Source organism: Canis lupus, chromosome 4 (assembly GCF_011100685.1).
Source record: "Canis lupus familiaris isolate Mischka breed German Shepherd chromosome 4, alternate assembly UU_Cfam_GSD_1.0, whole genome shotgun sequence".
Classification (NCBI taxonomy): domain Eukaryota; kingdom Metazoa; phylum Chordata; class Mammalia; order Carnivora; family Canidae; genus Canis; species Canis lupus.
Genome location: NC_049225.1, coordinates 50,340,194 through 50,358,888, shown reverse-complemented (window position 1 = coordinate 50,358,888; position 18,695 = coordinate 50,340,194). Strand labels below are relative to the sequence as shown.

The window sequence follows — 18,695 nt, the reverse complement described above, 5'->3', positions numbered from 1 at the left end:
AACCGACTGAGCCACCCAAGACCCTCAGAACTTAAGGTAATTATACTAAGTGAAATAAATCAGACAGAGAAAGACCAATAGTGTATGGTCTTATTTATATATGGATCTAAGAATTAATACTGAAGTCATAGAAACAAAGAATGACTTGGTAGTTGACAGGGCTGAGGGTATGGGGAGATGGTTGAATGTAGTTAAAGGGTTACAAATGCTCAGTTAGAAGATGAGTAAGATCTGGGTATCCACAGAATGGTGACTATAGTTAACAACTCTGTATTTTATACTTGAAAGTTGCTATAGGAGTAGATCAGTTCTTAACACACACACACAAGGTAACTGTGTGAGGTAATGGATGTGTTAACTAACCTTATTGTGGCAATCACTTCACTATATATATATATATATCATCATATTGTACATCTTAAACTTACACAATGTTATATACAAATTACATCTCAGTAAAGTTAGGGGAAAAAAACTACCCCATTTAACAGGGTAACTGTGATTTGAAATAAGAGATGTAGAAGCCCCTTTATTAAAATATAAACTTTCTAAAAGTCTGAAGAATTATCATGTTAATTTTAAAATATTCATGTCAGAATTATAATTTAACTAGATTAAATACCTGGGTGTTGCCTGTGCCCTTAGGCATTAGTTCTTTAAAATAGAAAGGCCTTGTTTATTTACCTGAGGGGGTTGTGAACAGCTCAAATGAAATAACATCAGCGCAAGTGCTTTAACTATGTGTACAATTATGATTATTTAAAATTCCACTCAAATTTCTTTTTTTTTTTTTTTTTTTTTTTAAAGATTTTATTTATTTATTCATGATAGTCACACAGAGAGAGATTGAGAGGCAGAGACATAGGCAGAGGGAGAAGCAGGCTCCATGCAGGGAGCCCGATGTGGGATTCGATCCCGGGTCTCCAGGATCGCGCCCTGGGCCAAAGGCAGGCGCCAAACCGCTGCGCCACCCAGGGATCCCTCCACTCAAATTTCATCATGAGTTCTCTTACCATAAAAATTCATTATTAGTACATGACAATCTACTTTAAAAGAAACCTTACTCCAACAATTTGAAACAACCAAAGAATTTGGACTTTGGAGAACATTCTAAACTTAAATTGTATCATAAGTCATGAAAATGCAAAGTTATCCCAAAAATATTTACATAAAAATAATCATCAATATCCTATAGACCAGTTTCTGTAAATAGTTCTTTATTGAAAAGATCAAACGTGAAAATGATGATTTGATAACACAAGTATAAAATCAAGTTCTTAAAAAAATGCATGTAAATTTAATATTATCCCTGGAAGCTATGTTTTTTTAATGGGCAAAATACCAGCAATGTGCCATACAGGCTTGTATTTCTGCTCAGAGTAGTGACTTAAATTTGCAATGCTTGTCACAGCTAGAGTTCCTTGTAACAGCTGAGAGTGTCCTATCTGCACAGCAGTCAAGTTACTCATTATCTAGAATGCTGGATATAAAATCAGCAGCTTCCAATTGTTTGGTGGGATGAGGTATGAAAACATTGCAAAGAACTGACAAAGAAAAGAAGATCAAAATCCTATTCCATCTCAAATGACCTCTGTGCATGACCTCCAAAATAGAGATAGGTTATGAAGTCAATGTTTTCACCCACCCAACAGGGTAGGTGATTGAGTCATCAAGAAGGACACTGAAACTGTGGCCCAGAAAAGCAAGAACACTGCAAAACAGGTCAGCACAAGAAAGAAAATAAACATGCGTATATATACCATGCTTGGTCATTGTATGGCTTTCAGCAAGAATATAAAATAAATTTTAGACACTGACAACGTCCCTCAAAACAAAAAACATCCCACCAATCCACACTCTGAATGTTTCAACTGGTCCAGAGGCCACATTTATTTTGCAATTGCAAAGAGATAACATTTGTGAAAGGCAAAGACAACTGAGATTTCCTGTGTCACCCTGGCATTACCACCTATTTTCCCTTCTGTTGTAGCTCTATGCACCATTTCCATACTTTAAATGCCTAGAATAGCCTTTGGTCTCCTTCCAGGCTCTTAGTGTCTTCCTTTTACTGCTAGATTATGTCTTCTCTTATACATGTCTCCCAGGGATTTAGAGATGAGACTAAGAGGTTGGCAGCATCACTGAGGAAAGACACTGTATCTCCCTCTACCAGATTTACTGCAGTAGCAGGACATTTTCAGGACCTGTGGTTTGGGCATGAGCCAGAATAATCTTAAAGCAGAGTTCAGTCTAGCTGCATTCTTAGAAAAACTTACAGCTTTCAATTTCCAAGGTGCAATTTTGTTCATCCAGTGGGTACCGTCTTAGGTCCATCATGCAGGCAGCTGTAGTTGTGATTCTAGAAGAGAAATAGCAACAATATATGCTGTTAGCTGGTCCATGGCTGGAGTTGAAAAAATTAAATCCAAGTATCAAAGAGGGCAGAGCTGGGCCTCTAGAAGACTGATTTAGCCAGAGTTCTAGTGAAAAAGGGTGCTATAGCTTCAGATAACCATTTTCCTTTATAAGCCTCAGGCTGATTTATATAAAAAAAGACTGGACTAAATCAGTATTTTCCCCAAGTGTGGTTCATTACCTACTTATACTAAACAAAATCACCTGAGAGGGTTTATTAAACAGACATTTCCATGCTCCAGAATGTCTTGGTGTAGGGAGGGATGGTCCCAGGGCTCTTTATTTTACAAGCATCACAAAGAGATTAAGAATATCAACATAGATAGCTCCTCTTCCATTCATATTTGTTTCCTCTTCCCTCAAATCTAATCTTCATTAAATCTTGGTTTTGATTCATTATTTTTGACATTTCTATGCATAGTATAGTACTTTGCAAGTGCTTTAACACAACACACAATCAGCCTTTCATCTATTGCCTGATTTGTTCTGTGCTGAGTAATCTGATATTTTCATGACCTGTTAGTGTCCTCCTATGGGCTGGCACAGTTACTGATTTAAAATACCTGGTTCCTTTATTATTTTATCAGAGATATGAATATATCCCTTTAATGTCTGTATTTCTCTATCTTCATTTTTCACTAATCTCTTATTAAAGACCTACTAAAAGGAGTCAAAAAGCATATAGTCCTAAGTTGTTTGTTAATATATATTTTCTGATCAATATAGCAGCATAAAGTCATGAAAAACACAAGTTTTAGAATACAACAGACAGAGGTAAAAATTCTAATTCTGTATAACTAACTGACATCAACATGGTTAATATCTTTTCACCAACCTTAGTTTCTTCATCTATAAGAAAGGGATATTATTAACAACAACATAATAATATAACAAGGTTTCTAAAAAGATTAATAATTGGGACTCCTGGGTGGCTCAGCGGTTGAGTGTCTGCTTTTGGCTCAAGGTGTGATCCTGGAGTCCCAGGATCGAGTTCCGCTTCGGGGTCCTTGCATGGAGCCTGCTCCTTCTGCCTGTATCTCTGCCTCTCTCTCTGTGTCTCTCATGAATAAATAAATATTTAAAGAAAAGATTAATAATTTATGTAAGGAATATAAAAAAGTACCTACATATAGCAGGTCCTTTATATCTACTTAAAAAAAAACTTATACAAGAAATTGAGTTGGGAATAGAGAAATAAGATACAGTCCCAGCTTGAGAGAAACAGTCCCCAGCTAGACATTTTTCACTGGAAGGTTGGGCAGAGTTTAAAAGTAATCTAAGTAGACTGAGTTTATGAAATTCCTCAGTTAGGTGTGGGAGTCCCACTCCTCAGTTGTAGGATGAAAATAAGTGATTAACTCAATGTAAGTAGTTCATGCCTCTTTAGTTTAATTACTGCTTCATTAAGTTTTGTGCTCTGTTAATTTCTGTTTTTCTTTTTAGCAATAAGTGAGTGTCCTAAGGCTGATGTTCATCCCCAATTCCCTCCTTTTCTTCACCAGGAGTTAGCTACTCTGCCTGGGCTCATTTTCATCTCCACTGCCTCCTTCAAAATCTATGGCCCCACTGCCTCACCTCATATTATTACAGTAAATTAATCTCTTGGCCTTTCCATTTGCCCCCCTACTATCCATTATCCACACAGCTGTCAGATCTTTTAAAAATATAGATTTTATCACTCCTCTGCTTAAATTTTTTTTGGTTCTCCCAATAAAATCCAGAGTCTTGGTTGTGTCCTACTGTGCTCTGAATAATCTGCCTCTTCCTTCCCAATATTATCTCATGCCAAGTCCTTACTATCTTCCAGTCTGCACATTTGTTCTTTCTGCCTAGAACATGTCTCTCCCCGATCTTCGTAAGTCCTTCTCTTCTGATCCTTCAGCTCAATAATCACTTCCTCTGAGAGGCTTTACCCAAGCAGCCCACCCAAAGTAGCTGCCTTAACTGATGTTCCATTTTAACCTATTTATTTTCCTTCAGGCAAGTATCACAATCTGAAATTATCTTTTTTTTTTTTTTTTGCTTTTTAAAATTTAGATTCAAGTGTATAACATAATGATTTAACAATTACTAAACCATAAGAAAAGAATGAAATCTTGTCATTCATGGTAACATGGATGGATCTAGCAGATATTATGCTAAGTGAAATAAGCTGGAGAAAGACAAATACCATATGATTTCACTTATATGTGGAATATAATAAACAAATGAACAAGCCAACAACAACAAAGAAAGAAACAGACTCATAAATATAGAAAACAAACTGGTGATTGCCAAAGGGAAGGGATTAGGATGATGGGTGAAATAGGTGAAGATGATTAAGAAGTAAAAACAACAGGGGCAGCCTGGGTGGCTCAGCGGTTTAGCACCGCCTTCATCCCAGGATCAAGTCCCACGTCAGGCTCCCAGTGTGGAGCCTGCTTCTCCCTCTGCCTGTCCCTCTCTCTCTCACACTCTCTCTCTCTCTCATGAATAAATAAATAAAGTCTTAAAAAAAAAAAAAAGAAGAAGAAAGATGCTTTAAAGTACTATTTCTCTCAATAAAATGTAATCCATTAGGGGTACAGGCTTTGTTCTATTTATTGTAAGACAATCAATAAACATCTGTTGGATAAATAAAAACATGAATTATAAAGAGGCAAGCAGTTGGTTTTGCTGATTATAAATCTTTTATTTAGAGGATTATCTTATCTCAATATTTCTCTTCTTCAGCTTTTAATGTGCCTTAAGTTTTAGGGATTCTTCCCATATTTTTAACAGCAAATGTTAATCCATTTAATTAACATTGTGTATATATAGTACTAGAGTTTATCTTATCATCAAACTGATTGTTTTGCTTTCAATGGGACTTGTCAAATAACGTTTTACAAATACTAAAAATTATATAAAAAATAAATTTCACATTAATTATTTACTCAGGGCTTAAAAATGACAACCTATTTTGACTATGCAATATTTGACTGAATTTCTCGCTGGTCCATCTGTCTACTGTCCTTCTTTTCTTCCTTCTTTCCCTCCTTCCTTCTTTTTTTGTGTTTTAACATGTAGTTACAACCTGAATTGCTACTAACATAGGAGAAACCTGTATTATGTAGAAGATAAATTTTCAAAGAAAATAAAATTAGGTATATGATGGGCATACCAAAACTCCCATGTTACTTCTATAAAATAGCAGAAATCATCCATCTTGAGAAACTAGAAAAAAGTAACTTCAAATGACAGACTGAACACAAAGGACATTAAAGGTACAAGGGCACACGTACAATTTTAAAAAAAACAAGAACCATAAACAGATGCTCAACTGTGTGAGATGAAGCCTGCAATAGCTACTATACAGGTTGTGGTTCACACTTTCTGATGATACATATTCATGGCAACTAACATCTGTGAACTAGTGCTGTAAACATGAGTGCTATGAACAAGAAAAATAGACTAATGCTATTGCAGATGAAATGAGTTTCCACCCATATTTAAAAAATAAAGTAGATGAAAGTGTTTTTCTCACATCAACATTTGTATTTACACCAATGTTTTACTTTTTTAATGCTATAATATACTTCATAAAACAAAAAAAATACATATATAAATATTTTCTAGTCAATGTTTTCAAGGCATTTGTGTCTCCTATTGGGTTAAAGCAGAAACTCTATAGACAAAATAATCCCTTTTGAGTCCTGTTCATATAGACCAGAACAAGTAAGCTGGGGTGAATCACTTAGATCCTGTAATACTTGGATGCTCCTGAACATTTGAATTAAAAACTTGCCATCCTAATTGGTTATGAGATGGTAAAAGCAAGAAGAGATCTTTACCTCGTAAAATGTTCTGTGATTTTTGTTATGACACCTGCTAATAAGCAGATACAGTGATAACTATTTTGACCAGTGGTTGGTATTTGAAAATATGTGTAGAATACTCACACACCCATATTAAAAGCAAAGCAGAGCTATAAAATATGATGTAAATAGCAACCAAATACATAAATATTCAAAAAATTATGCCATCTATGTATGCAGATTTTAAAACAAGGCACAGACATGTGTGACAAGCCTGCATCTTTTCCACATGATTTATAAGATCAGGAACTACATATGTTTTTGTCTTATTTGTATCTCAAGCACTTTGGCAGGTCTCTGGCACATATCACTAACCCAAGATTAAAACAGTAATAATAATAATAAAGAGAAGAAAAAAGAAAGCAAAGGTCATAAGCATTCTCAAACTGAGAATTTTGAAACAATTCTCTATATTAAGTACCTCATTTAATTTATTTAAAAAATTCTAAAATCAAAGAATTATAGAAGAAGCTACTCAGAAATGAATCTTATTCAAAAAAGTTTAATGATCAACATCAAAAATCTGTTCTTTGGAACTTTATGATTTATAGCAGTGCTAAGTTTCCATAGGAATAAGTCAATACAACAAATATACTTAATGGAGTATTCATGAACATGCCTTTCTGAATACTGTTAAACACCAATAATGGGCCTTAAATTACTCAACATTAGTAGTAGGAATCTTTGAAGTGAAGCTAGTAACTTATTATGCAGGTATCCTGACTAAATTTTAAGACTACAGTGAAATGTAGAGATGACTTTGTCTTCAATCACAGGAAACAGTCAATGATGCTTTAAGAATGTACCTCATTTACATGTCACAAATTTTCTATACTTGCAAGTGGAAATGTGCCTTTTCGGGGGCTGAATACTATAATGTGGATGAAAGCCACCTTTGGGGAATGCCAATATTCTGACTGGACTAAAAGATCTTTTGAGAAACTTTTTATTCCTTAGCCATTGGGCCTTGTCAACTAAAAATAACTTGCATCATAAAATACTGATACAGTGCAAGAAAACTATATATGTAACATACCCTAAAACAGTCACTAAAGGCACCTATAAAATCAGGAAATACAACAGTTCTGCTAGCATTTTGCACCAAAGTCATAACAAATATTTTATGGTGTCATTACCTGAGACTTACTTAATGGTGCCACCATATCATTCTGAGATTGAATAGGATCAAAGATAGTTATTAAGTAATAATAAATGCCTTTGTCTCTCAGCCAATAGGAGATAACTCAAAATCAATGTGACATGTTTTGGTCCTTTCAACAGACTTTTTAAAAAATTTATTTATTTGAGAAAGAGAGAGTAAGGGGAGAAGGGCAAAGGGAAAGAGAGAGTGAATCTTAAGCAGACTCTGTGCTGAATGAGGATACAGAAGCTGGGCCCCATCTCACAATTCTGAGATTAGCTAAAACCAAGGGTCTGGCACTTAACTGACAGCGCCATTCAGATACACAACAGACGTCTCAAGATGGGCTTCAGGCACTACAATATGTGGTCAAACAAGTACCTTAACAGGTGAGAAGCATGTTAGGATTTCAACCAGAGGTGATAAGAAAGTAACTGTGGATTTCTACTTTTATTTCCTTTCCTAGATAACCATCCGATCATTCCACACATACAAAATTCATTTTGCAATATCTTTGTATTTTTTTTAAGAAAATCAAATACCTTACCTCCAACTATGTTCATTCTAAAGAGCTCATCTGAGTCACTTCCCCAAAAGGTACTTTAAAAGATTTTGCTTCTGTATCTCCAAGCAGACTTGATATTATTTTGTGTCTCACAACCATTTTAGTTGGGAAACTAATTTCTCACATACGTTCCTCTTGGGATATACTCTTGCATTTTGTTGAGTAGGTAGAGCATTGATACAAGACTTAAATGACTTCAGCTCTGGCATTCTTGCTAGTGATAAACATGCTTCATACCAACTGATCACTCACTGAGTTCCAGGCATCATCTAGTATTGCTTAAATGTATCATCTCCTTTAATATCAGTGTTCTATTATTCCCATTTTATAGATAAGAAAATGGAGGCAGAGAAAAGTAGAGAGATTTTCTCCAAAAGTCACAGAGTAAGTGGTGGAGTTGGGATTTAAACTAGGATGTTTGACTCCAGAGCCTACAGATTTAACTGTCATGCTATAACTAACCAGCTAGTTGACCTTGATAAAATCATTTAGCTTCTCTGGGTAACTGGACGATTTCTGAAATCCCAAATGAGCTTGGAAATTCTATAATCCTATGAAAATACATTACATGTTCTGTGACCCTGTATATTTTGTAATTGTGTTTTACCCACACATTCAAATGCTGTATTTCACAGCTGTTCATTCTGTTTTAGTCAATTATGTAGATTAGCCTACCCCAGACAAGCAAATACAGGCCTCTCCCCAAGGAGTCCCACTTAATATTCTCCCCTGATTGAAGGTCTCCCTCAGCATTTTTCTTCCAGCCTATGCTCTTGATTTACCTCCACAGAGTCCTGCTTAAATTAAAATCTCCAACACTCATGCATAATTGTTTTTAAAAGCTCTTTACAAGTCCTCATATAGAGTCACATGCGGTAGTATGCTCAACTTTGTAATCACCAAAAAAAGTAAGATTGCTAGCAATCATGTTCCCTTTTGATAAATCATGCATTTCAGATTAGAGCTATTTGTACTCGTCTGCAGCTGTTTGGCCTTCTGTGACTCTTTGCTTTTCTGGAATCTTATTCTCTCTAAAGATACTGTGACCATTTAAGGACTACAAGTTTCTGCCACAAATCTAGGTGCTATTATCAAAGATATTTCCTTAAATACCATGACTGTAGAATCCAAACAGTAGTATTGAACAAAATCTCATTTCGTGAGTATATAAATACTACTCAATCAAAAATATTAATCGATATGTGCATACAGTCTAAGTCTTTATTCCTCTGCAGTGACTCCCTTGTTTACCAAGATTTCCCACATTACATTCCTGATGGTCTCATCTGTAAATTGTGTGCTTATCTCAGGAATGAGAATATGCTCACTTCTCTCTAAATTATGTCTTACAGGAAGTCTGAGTCCCTGAGAAAAAGTAGTTGTTCTATTTTTGGATTCATTACCTAACAAATGAAATTTAATTTCAGATCAACATAAAGAATTTAACTGAACCAGAGCCACTTACCAACTAGAATGACATATAGCTGGGACTCAGATTATTTCAACAATGATTTTGCTTTGTTTTCAAAATTTAAAACAGTGTCCAGAAAGCTTTTGTTGCATTAATTAAAATATATTCAAAATATTTAATTTTTATTTTTAACAGATTAGAGTCATATTATTTCAGAATAAGTTCATCAATTTTATCTTAGCCATTTATTTATTTATTTTAACAAAGTCAGTGTTTCACAGGTGCTGATTTATAGCTAGCCAGTGACAGGCTAAGGTTATAACCTCACCTGGGTCTGTTGCCACTTCTTCCAAATCCCATCCAGTATTATTTTAAAATATAAACTACACATGCTGGATGTCTTCCTTTGTCTCTCCAGTTCCACTCTCACCCCTTAATCACCATGTCTTGTAGTCTTATAGACATGAATGTTTGGACTTCATAAACTGTCTCCCTGATTGATTCTCTGGCTTCAGGTTGGATTTGACCACTAGGGAGTTTAGAGGAGGGAGGAGAGTGTGAAGGGGGGAACTGTTTCCTAGGCTCCATGCCTGCAGAGCTTGTGTGCAGGTTCCCCCTGACTGTGCCTTGTTCTCCCTCGTCAAGTGGGGCACACCAGAGAGTGGACAGCAATCCACAGATCCTATCTCTGTGAGGGAGGAAGTGCTGTTTTCTTTGTAAAGTTCCCTTTTAATACATTGTCTTCAAATTATCCCATTTTTCAGTAAGTCAGCTGTTTCTTGTTGGGCCCTTGAATGATAAAATATATTGTAGAAATGTATTTAAAATTTGAGGTTTTATGAGTTAGGCTGTCAAAAATATTAGAAGCATTCCATTCCTGGATCCTTCGTCTTGGGATTGTAGGGATGAGGGGATGAAGGTTCTATCTTAAATGAACTTCCTCCTTCTATGAATGCAGTCTCCGTTCATTCCAGACACAGAGGAAGCATTTTCCCTCCACCTTAGCTAACGTAGCCCTAACCCCCTCCCCATTGGTCACTGTCACATCTCATTTTACTTCTTTCATTATACTTGTCATTATCTGAAATTATCCCATGTATGCATTTACTTGTTAATTATTTTGTCTCCCTAGTAGACTCAGGGTCTTTCTGCAGTTGAGTTTTCCAGTAGACCCTGAAGGATGCTCATCAGGCATCTTGACCTATAAAAGAAAGGGAGAAGAAGCCGAATTGCACACAAAAAAATGTCAGTGCAAGATTCAGTCCCAATGACATGGAAGTTCTGGAAGAAATATTACCATCATAGTTCCCACATGAGCCTGAAATGGCCTTTAAACTATCTCCTTCCCCATCACTGCTACACACACACACACACACACACACACACACACACACACAGAGAGAGAGAGAGACAGAGAGACAGAGAGAGGGAGAGAGAGACTCCTTCCTTGAGCAGCTGGCATCCAACATCTGAGGAAAAGACATATCCTATGAAAAGCTCAGAGAAACATTTTTTTTTTTTTTGTGGTAGATCCAGACTTTAACATGCCCTCAAAACATATTTTCCCTACAGTTCCCTATGGTTGCAACTGTCATAACCTTAACTAGTAAAGTAAAATAGGCTTTAATACAGTAATAGTAACAGTAACATAACTGCTGTTATGTTTTAAACAAGAAAAATGAATTCCACAAAGCTGCCTCCTATCACATACTGGCAACTCACCTTGTACTTCCAACTTCAACAAAATTCACACACACTGCAGTCTCTGGCCTTTCTGCCACTCTGATCTTTGATGCTAAAGATTTTCAACTAAATGGCAGTTTTACTATTTAAGAGTTAAATCTCTTACACAAAATAGGCACCAGATACGTGGAAAAATGCTTAACACTATTAGAGACCACAAATTTGTAGAAATACAATTAAGCCATGATTTTTATTGCTAACCTAATCAGCAAAAATATAATTATAATATTCAGTACTAGAGATTCTGCAGGGAAACATACCTGGTATGCTGGTGGTAGAACTGTAAATCAGTACAAACTTTCTGGATGGTAATTTGACAACATCAAAACCCCCCAAATGAACAACATTTGCTCCTGAAATTTCCCTTTAAGAAATTGTGAAAATTAAATCATGTAAAATTATATACAAAGATGTTAAATACAACTTTAAACTGAGAAGAAATGGAAGCATTTTATAAGGGATAAGTTGTAAGGATAATTAAATGCATTTTGACTTAGTAACATGATGTAGTGAAAAAACACTTTGAGAAGAGTGTGGACATGGAAAAGTGTTTTCCTCTGAGGGGGGAAAACATTAGAAAGCAGTGCAGCACAAGTTCATATTTATTTAAAGAGGCATATTGGTACACACAGTTAAATGACTAGATGTATACTAAAATAAACAGTGGAAATGTAGTTGGTTTTTGTTTTCTTATAGTTTCACCATTTTTGTGATGAATGCATATTGTTTTTCTCTCTGAAAATGTTAAGATAATTTTCCCTGTCTGCTTTAATCTCAATGAAGACTATTTATTATTGTTTACTTATTCTATCTGCAGCAACATTTGTTCCATATTCAGAACATTTGATAATCCTCGGGATACTTAGATTCCATGGGTTGGAAATGTTGGTCAGCATGTTAATTGCATCAAATGTATGCGCTTCAATAAATCTTATGTCATTAAAATGTTGGTAGAAATGTCATCATTTTATTGTGGATTCTCAAAGGATGATTAAATGATGATGTATAGATATACAAATACCTTTCTGATGAGTGAATTCCTTTCATAAGCTCTCTTTAATTATTGTTCTAACTTGAATCTCTCTAGTGAAGAGAACTCACTCTTTCTGAAAAGATCCTATTCCATTTTGGAAAAGCTATGATTACCAGAAAGTTTTTCTGTATTTATCAGAAGTTTATATTTCTTTGGTTGTAAGTTGTTTATCCATATACTTTGCAGTTTTTTGTCTAGGGAGTGTTTTTATTTTACTTAGTGATGCATTAGTTTTTGATGTTATTTTGTCATCAAAGCTATAAATCATTTCATTTTTGTTTCTTAAATTGCTTCATTTCTAGGCTGTACTTCTCCATCCTAAGAAGAGATAAAGTTTTTACTGTATTTCTGTTTCATGGTTTCAAATTCTACAGTAATTCTTTTTTTAAAGATAGATTTATTTATTTATTTATTTATTTATTTATTTATTTATTTATTTATGATAGACACACAGAGAGAGACAGAGGCAGAGACACAGGCAGAGGGAGAAGCAGGCTTTATGCCAGGGAGCCCGACGTGGGACTCGATCCCGGGATCCCAGGATCACGCCCCGGGCCAAAGGCAGGCGCCAAACTGCTGAGCCACCCAGGGATCCCCCTACAGTAATTCTTAAATCCATCTGGAATTGATATTGACATATGTGTGCACTGAAGACATACCTAACATTTTTCATGAAAACAATGAGCTACCATTTTTGACTAAAATATTGTCATTTTAAATGTAATAAATGGCAAGAATATGGATAAACTGGAATTCTCATAATTTCTGGAAAAATACAAATGGATTCAACCTTTATAAAGGATAGTTTGGTCATCAGCACCTTTCACATACTGGCCAGTAGTTTTACTTTCAGAAATGTATTGAGGGAAACAGAGAAGAGGTCAAAGAAGCATGTACAAGGAAATTCATCCCTGCATGACACATAGTAGTAAGGATGAAGAACACAGTGTTGGGTTAACTGGTGATATAAGACTCTCATACACATGAACACAGAAACCAAGAATAGACACCTTGGAAATGAGCAGTTTCGGGTTCAGGTCTTGATTCTGCCTCTTGCTGTGTGACCTTAAGTCAACATATGAAGAGGGACTGCTATAATGCAGCAGGTCCTTCTGAACTCTGGACAATTACTTATTCAGAATTCTACAGAAGCATGACTCTGAGAATCTTACCAAAAAGCAATTAAGAATAACTTTCTTTTAACTTGTGGAAATCATTTTATTTATCTAGACGTGTTTAGTTACTTAGAACAGAGTTTTGGAGTGACTGTGGAGGGTAATGATTGCAGGTCACAGAAACTAAAACCTGAAATTCAGAGAGCCCCATACAACTAAAAACTGATTAAAACAAAACAGAAAAAGGGGTGCCTTGGTGGTTCAGTCGGTTAAGCATGAAGCTGAAGTCAGTTAATTTCAGCTTAGGTGATGATCTCAGAGTCCTGGGATAGAGCCCCAGGCTCCCTACTCAGCTGAGAGTCTGCTTGTCCCTCTCCCTCTGCATCTCCCCCCTCCCCGCCACTGGTGCGCTTGCTCACGCGCGCGCTCTCTCTCTCTGTCTCTGTCTGTCTGTCTCTCTCTAATAAATAAAATCTTTAAATAAAAAAATAAAGGCTAACTTGCAAAAAGGATATTTGAAAAATTCCTACAAAAACACATCTGTAACACTGGGTTATTTGAAAAGACAAGAGGAAAAGAAAAAAAATATCACCTTGTATCCGAATGATAGCACACTAACGCAAGAAGCTCAGTTGATGAATAAAGAGTTAAAGCAGAATAAAGTGGTTCATAATTTTAAAAACGGGATCATTTTAAAGAAGGCTTTCAAAGAAACAGAAAAGTCTCACGAGAAAGTATAAACACATTAAAAATAACAATTTGCAATAAAAATTACTCAAATATTATTATAGCACAATATTATTATAGCACATTGTTAAAAGGCAAAAATGAAAACACACACATCCCGTTCTGGGATGAAAAATGCAAATCAATAACAGAACCTATCAGAAGGGAAAAATTGTGTAGCCCTCTTTTTATATGGACAATTTCATTTAATTGAAGTTGGGAAGAAGGAAACAGAGCTGGAAGAATGAGAGAGTGGCCAACGAAGGTAAAGAATGCCTGCAGTGTCAGTATTTCGCATTATTTGCCGTATTGGTCTCTCTGTCCTTCTGGCTGTTTCTCTCTCTAGAAGAAAAAAAAGAATATGACAAAGTGGCTTCATAATTCAGTGAAATGTTACTAAGTATTAAAACCTGAAAATTAATTGTTTCTCAAATGGCTGGATGAGCTCTGCTGTTCCAGCTGGAGAAGAGAGAGTAGCCTGATAGATATAATAACAGCCTCTATTTATATGGAGGGCTCAAGGGAGTGATGATCTGCTGTTCATATTTTCTTCTATGGACCAAATAGAAGCTATGGTCATAAATTCTATCATGAAGGACGTAGAAGATTTAGGTTAAATAGAAAGATGACTTGGCTGGTCAGGAGGGCTGTAAAATAATGAAATGGCTCCCTAGGGTAGATAGTAGATTTCTCTTTCTGAAGATGATATGTAAAGAATAGGCTCATCTGTCAGGGTGATGAAGGGGGGGGGGGGCTAACCATGGCACAAGGAGAGTCTCAGTGACAGCCTGTACTTTCTGGTTCACTAAAGTAGCATCTATCTTTAATTTTCAGCAACTGAAGCAAATGCCCAAATCCTTTGCAACCTCAGCACACCTTTGCTAATTTGGCTTGTAATGGATTTTAGCTTAATAAAACAGACAATAACTTGAGGCTCACTAAATGTAATTAAATAACTAAAGAGTTGTAATACAGCCTATAAATGTTCAAGTATTTCAATGCATGCTTAATGACAACAAGGGCTAGGTAAAGATATATTTCTGTCAGGTAATTATTAACAAAACCATTCAAGATTATCCTTACAGCACTGGGATGCAACATTATATGTTGGTCATAATTTTTATACTCAGTGTTCACATCAGTTAAGGCATGTGTGGTGGTGTAATACTACAATGTTTCTAATGAGTTATTATTTCTAGAAAAGTTATTTTTGAGTGATTAAGGTGTATTGTACCACGGTGACACAACAGATTTTATATTTGCTTTCTCAAAAGACTTCGCGTCTTCCCCAACCCCCACACCCACCCCAAAGCACATTCAACTGTCCTTTTCTTAACAGGGAAAAAAATAGATTAATAACTGCCAAATCCACACCATCCCTGAGAGAAATATAATGCAACAAACTAATGTCTCTTATTTTTTTAACCTACCATTAGGGAGTTAAAGGAAGTATAAGAACTTTTCATTGGGTACACGTTAATTTAAAAACCTAAAATTTGCAAGTTTATCATAACTTGGTAAATGAGTTTGAGAAAGATTTAAGCTCCTGAATTGTAATAAACCTGAGTGAGAATAAAGGAACTGGTCAATATTAATCTATCCAAAATGAGTCTACATTTTGCATGGTGCTTGCTAAGAACAGAAGAAAATATTTTATAAAATGATTAAGAGGTAGTCTTTGGCCTTAAGATCTTAAATTCAAAGTCCAGATACAAGATTTAGGAAGCAACTGACCTAGGACAAAATTAGCCATATAGCCTTGTCTTATTTTACCTCTTTAAGCTATAATAATAATAATAATAATAATAATAATAATAACAACAACATGTCAACAATAAAGGCATCAACTGCTCATTATGGATGTAAAAACTTAAACAATACATAGAGGTTGTTTAGCATGGAATAAGCATTCCTATAAAGTTTGGCTATAAACATAAAATAATCGTATTTATTTTTTATTTATATTTATTATTAGGAATAATAAGTATGAATTAAGTATGAATAATTTGTATTACAAGATCTCTAATAAGGAAGATGATTGGAAGCTGAAGCATCCATTGAAGAGAAAATGCACTATCAGCGAAGTCATGGAGGATAGATAAGATTTTGCTTGACAGAATGTAGCTAGGAAGATTTTCTCATCAGCATGGTACAGTGTAAGCCCATGCTCAGAGCCAAGACTAATGGGTAAAATGGATAGAGAAACCTGAATGGTAGGCAAATCTGTTGAGATTCTTACCTGCTTGAGAGGCTGGGTGAAGTGGTTGACCTTAAGTTCCAGGCAACTTAGTTTATGTTTTATCCACTGAAGATTGTAGAACATTGTATGATATAATACGAAACAAAATTATAAAATTATGAGATACTTAAACCTGATTGATGAGTCACACTCAGACTCAGAGGGTCCAACTTATGGCCTCTGTAGTATGTGAAGTAGGCTCAACATAAGACAACTGGGAATGGTGGGGACTGGGATGAACTGGAGAAAACAACCTGTCTGAACAAGGTACCTATTTCTCAGGTCCAGCTGACTGTTGCTATGTGGGATATAAGGCCTAATGTCTCCAATCTTTAGATTTTTAAATAAATAATTAGAAAATATAAATTTTAAAATGAGATGTTCTACTTTTCTAAAATACTGTGTTGGTCAAATAAAACACCTCCATCAGTTGGATATGTCCTGAGAGCTGATCTGTAATTTTATAAAAGAAGAAACCAAGTCTCTGAGACCTTGAGTGATCCACCCTAATTGACACAGAGGGTGAGTTAGAGGCACCACTGGAATCTGAACCAATGGTAATTTTATCCAAAGTTAAACTAAAACTCATTGGGACTAGGCTTTATTCCAGTCGGTATGGAACCGTGTGGGCACATGTCCAGAGCCAAGACATCTTTGAAGTTTCAGTGTACTTTGTACATTGGATTAATACATGTCTTTAAGTTCTAGATTATTTTTCATTACAGTCTCAAAGTAAACACAGTAGCTGATGAACACAGGTCAAAATAAAATTTAAAAAAGCAAGTGTGAGCATTGGTTCTCTTTTTCTGGTATTAGTGTAAAAGAGAGGAAAGAACATGTCCTGCGGAGTCATTGGGTCCTGCAGACTTGAGTACAAACACCAATGTTTATCATTTCTAGTCATGTCACTTGAGTAGGTTAATTTGCTTGTCTTTAAAATGGAAATAAAGATGCGTAGCATGTAGGGTTGCTGGAGGATAACATGGAACTGGATAGCTTGATGGCATGTTATCAACCACTTGAGTGATAATGTTTTAAAACTTGGTTTTCAAACATTGGTTTAAGAAAGTCAGGGAAAGAATTAATGATTTAAGAATCAGGAAAGGATGTTCTTATCTGAGCACTAGTTCCCTAGGAAGTATAATTTAAAACTCAGCTATGATAACAACTAATTAAATTACTAATAATCTGCTCTACCATTCATATAATCTAGATCAGTGAAAAATTTAGACATTGTTAAAGCAGAAATAAGGATGGGTTACACATGGTATTGTTATTAAGATTAATTGCTTTTATAATATATTACAAGATAGAGGAATCATGAGTTAAAGCCAATTTTCACAGCTAAAAGAAATGAGCTAAGTTACTGTAAATCTTCAAGAAAATTGGTGAGGTGGGGAAATAAGCAAGCTTTGTAATAGAACAGAATTCTTCTGCATTTACAATTGTGACTCCAAAAGACACAGAAATAGCATTTTTGGAAAAGAGATGGGATAATATTTAGAATCAGTCTTGGATTTCAATCTGGACCTGGCATTTCCAGCTCTGTGATTCTGGGGATATTATTAATTCTTCTCTCAGCTTCCTCTTCTGTAACTTTTGGATAAACATGTCTATTTTATAGCATTGCTATAAGAAATCAAACAAATAATGTCTATGAAGCGCTTAGAGTAATTACCTGCAAATCTTCAGTGTTAGGTATTATTAAAATTATAATCTATTTTAAGACTCTGAGTGAGGTCAAGGGGGAAATAGAATATGTTTTTAAGATTTTATTTATTTACTTGAGAGGGAGAAAGAGAGAGTGAGAGAGAGGTGAAGGGAGTGGGTGAGGGGAAGGGAGAGAATCCCAAGCAGACTCCATGCGGGGTGAAGAGCCTGATGTGGTGCTTGACCTCACAACCCTGAGATCATGACCTGAGCTGAAACCAAGAGTCAGAGCCTTAACTGACTGAGCCACTCAGGCACCCCCTAGAATATTTTTTTTAAACAAAAGAAAGGAGTGATTAAAAATACTATTGCAAAAAATATTATAATTAATGCTTTGAACACATGGATAACATGAATTTTTATATTAAAAGTAATGCTATTTATGTCAAATCTAGAATGTCAAATTCATTTTTATACCTTTACTTTACATAATTTTTTTTTAAATTTTTATTTATTTATGATAGTCACAGAGAGAGAGAGAGAGAGGCAGAGACACAGGCAGAGGGAGAAGCAGGCTCCATGCACCGGGAGCCTGACGTGGGATTCGATCCCGGGTCTCCAGGATCGCGCCCTGGGCCAAAGGCAGGCACCAAACCGCTGCGCCACCCAGGGATCCCTACTTTACATAATTGACAGGAATGTTCTGTCAAACATCAGCTTCCATGACAGCAGGGAACACATTTTGTATGCCTTTTATGTTTGTTGTAATAATCAGTAAAATATCCTACAAAAACTATCTAAGAAAAGTATTTAACTAAGAG

The 18,695-nt window shown here is 35.5% G+C and overlaps 1 protein-coding gene across 5 annotated transcripts in view; it reads right to left on the bottom strand.

Annotated features, from left to right (window-relative positions):
• The window catches only part of GABRB2 (gamma-aminobutyric acid type A receptor subunit beta2), a 243,905-nt gene that overhangs the window by 120,129 nt on the left and 105,081 nt on the right, over positions 1-18,695 (bottom strand). For all 5 annotated transcript variants that reach the window (XM_038534843.1, XM_038534842.1, XM_038534844.1 and 2 more), the window contains exon 6: positions 2,277-2,359. In XM_038534843.1, coding sequence (XP_038390771.1) covers positions 2,277-2,359 — 83 coding nt within the window. The remainder of the gene's footprint in view (positions 1-2,276; positions 2,360-18,695) is intronic.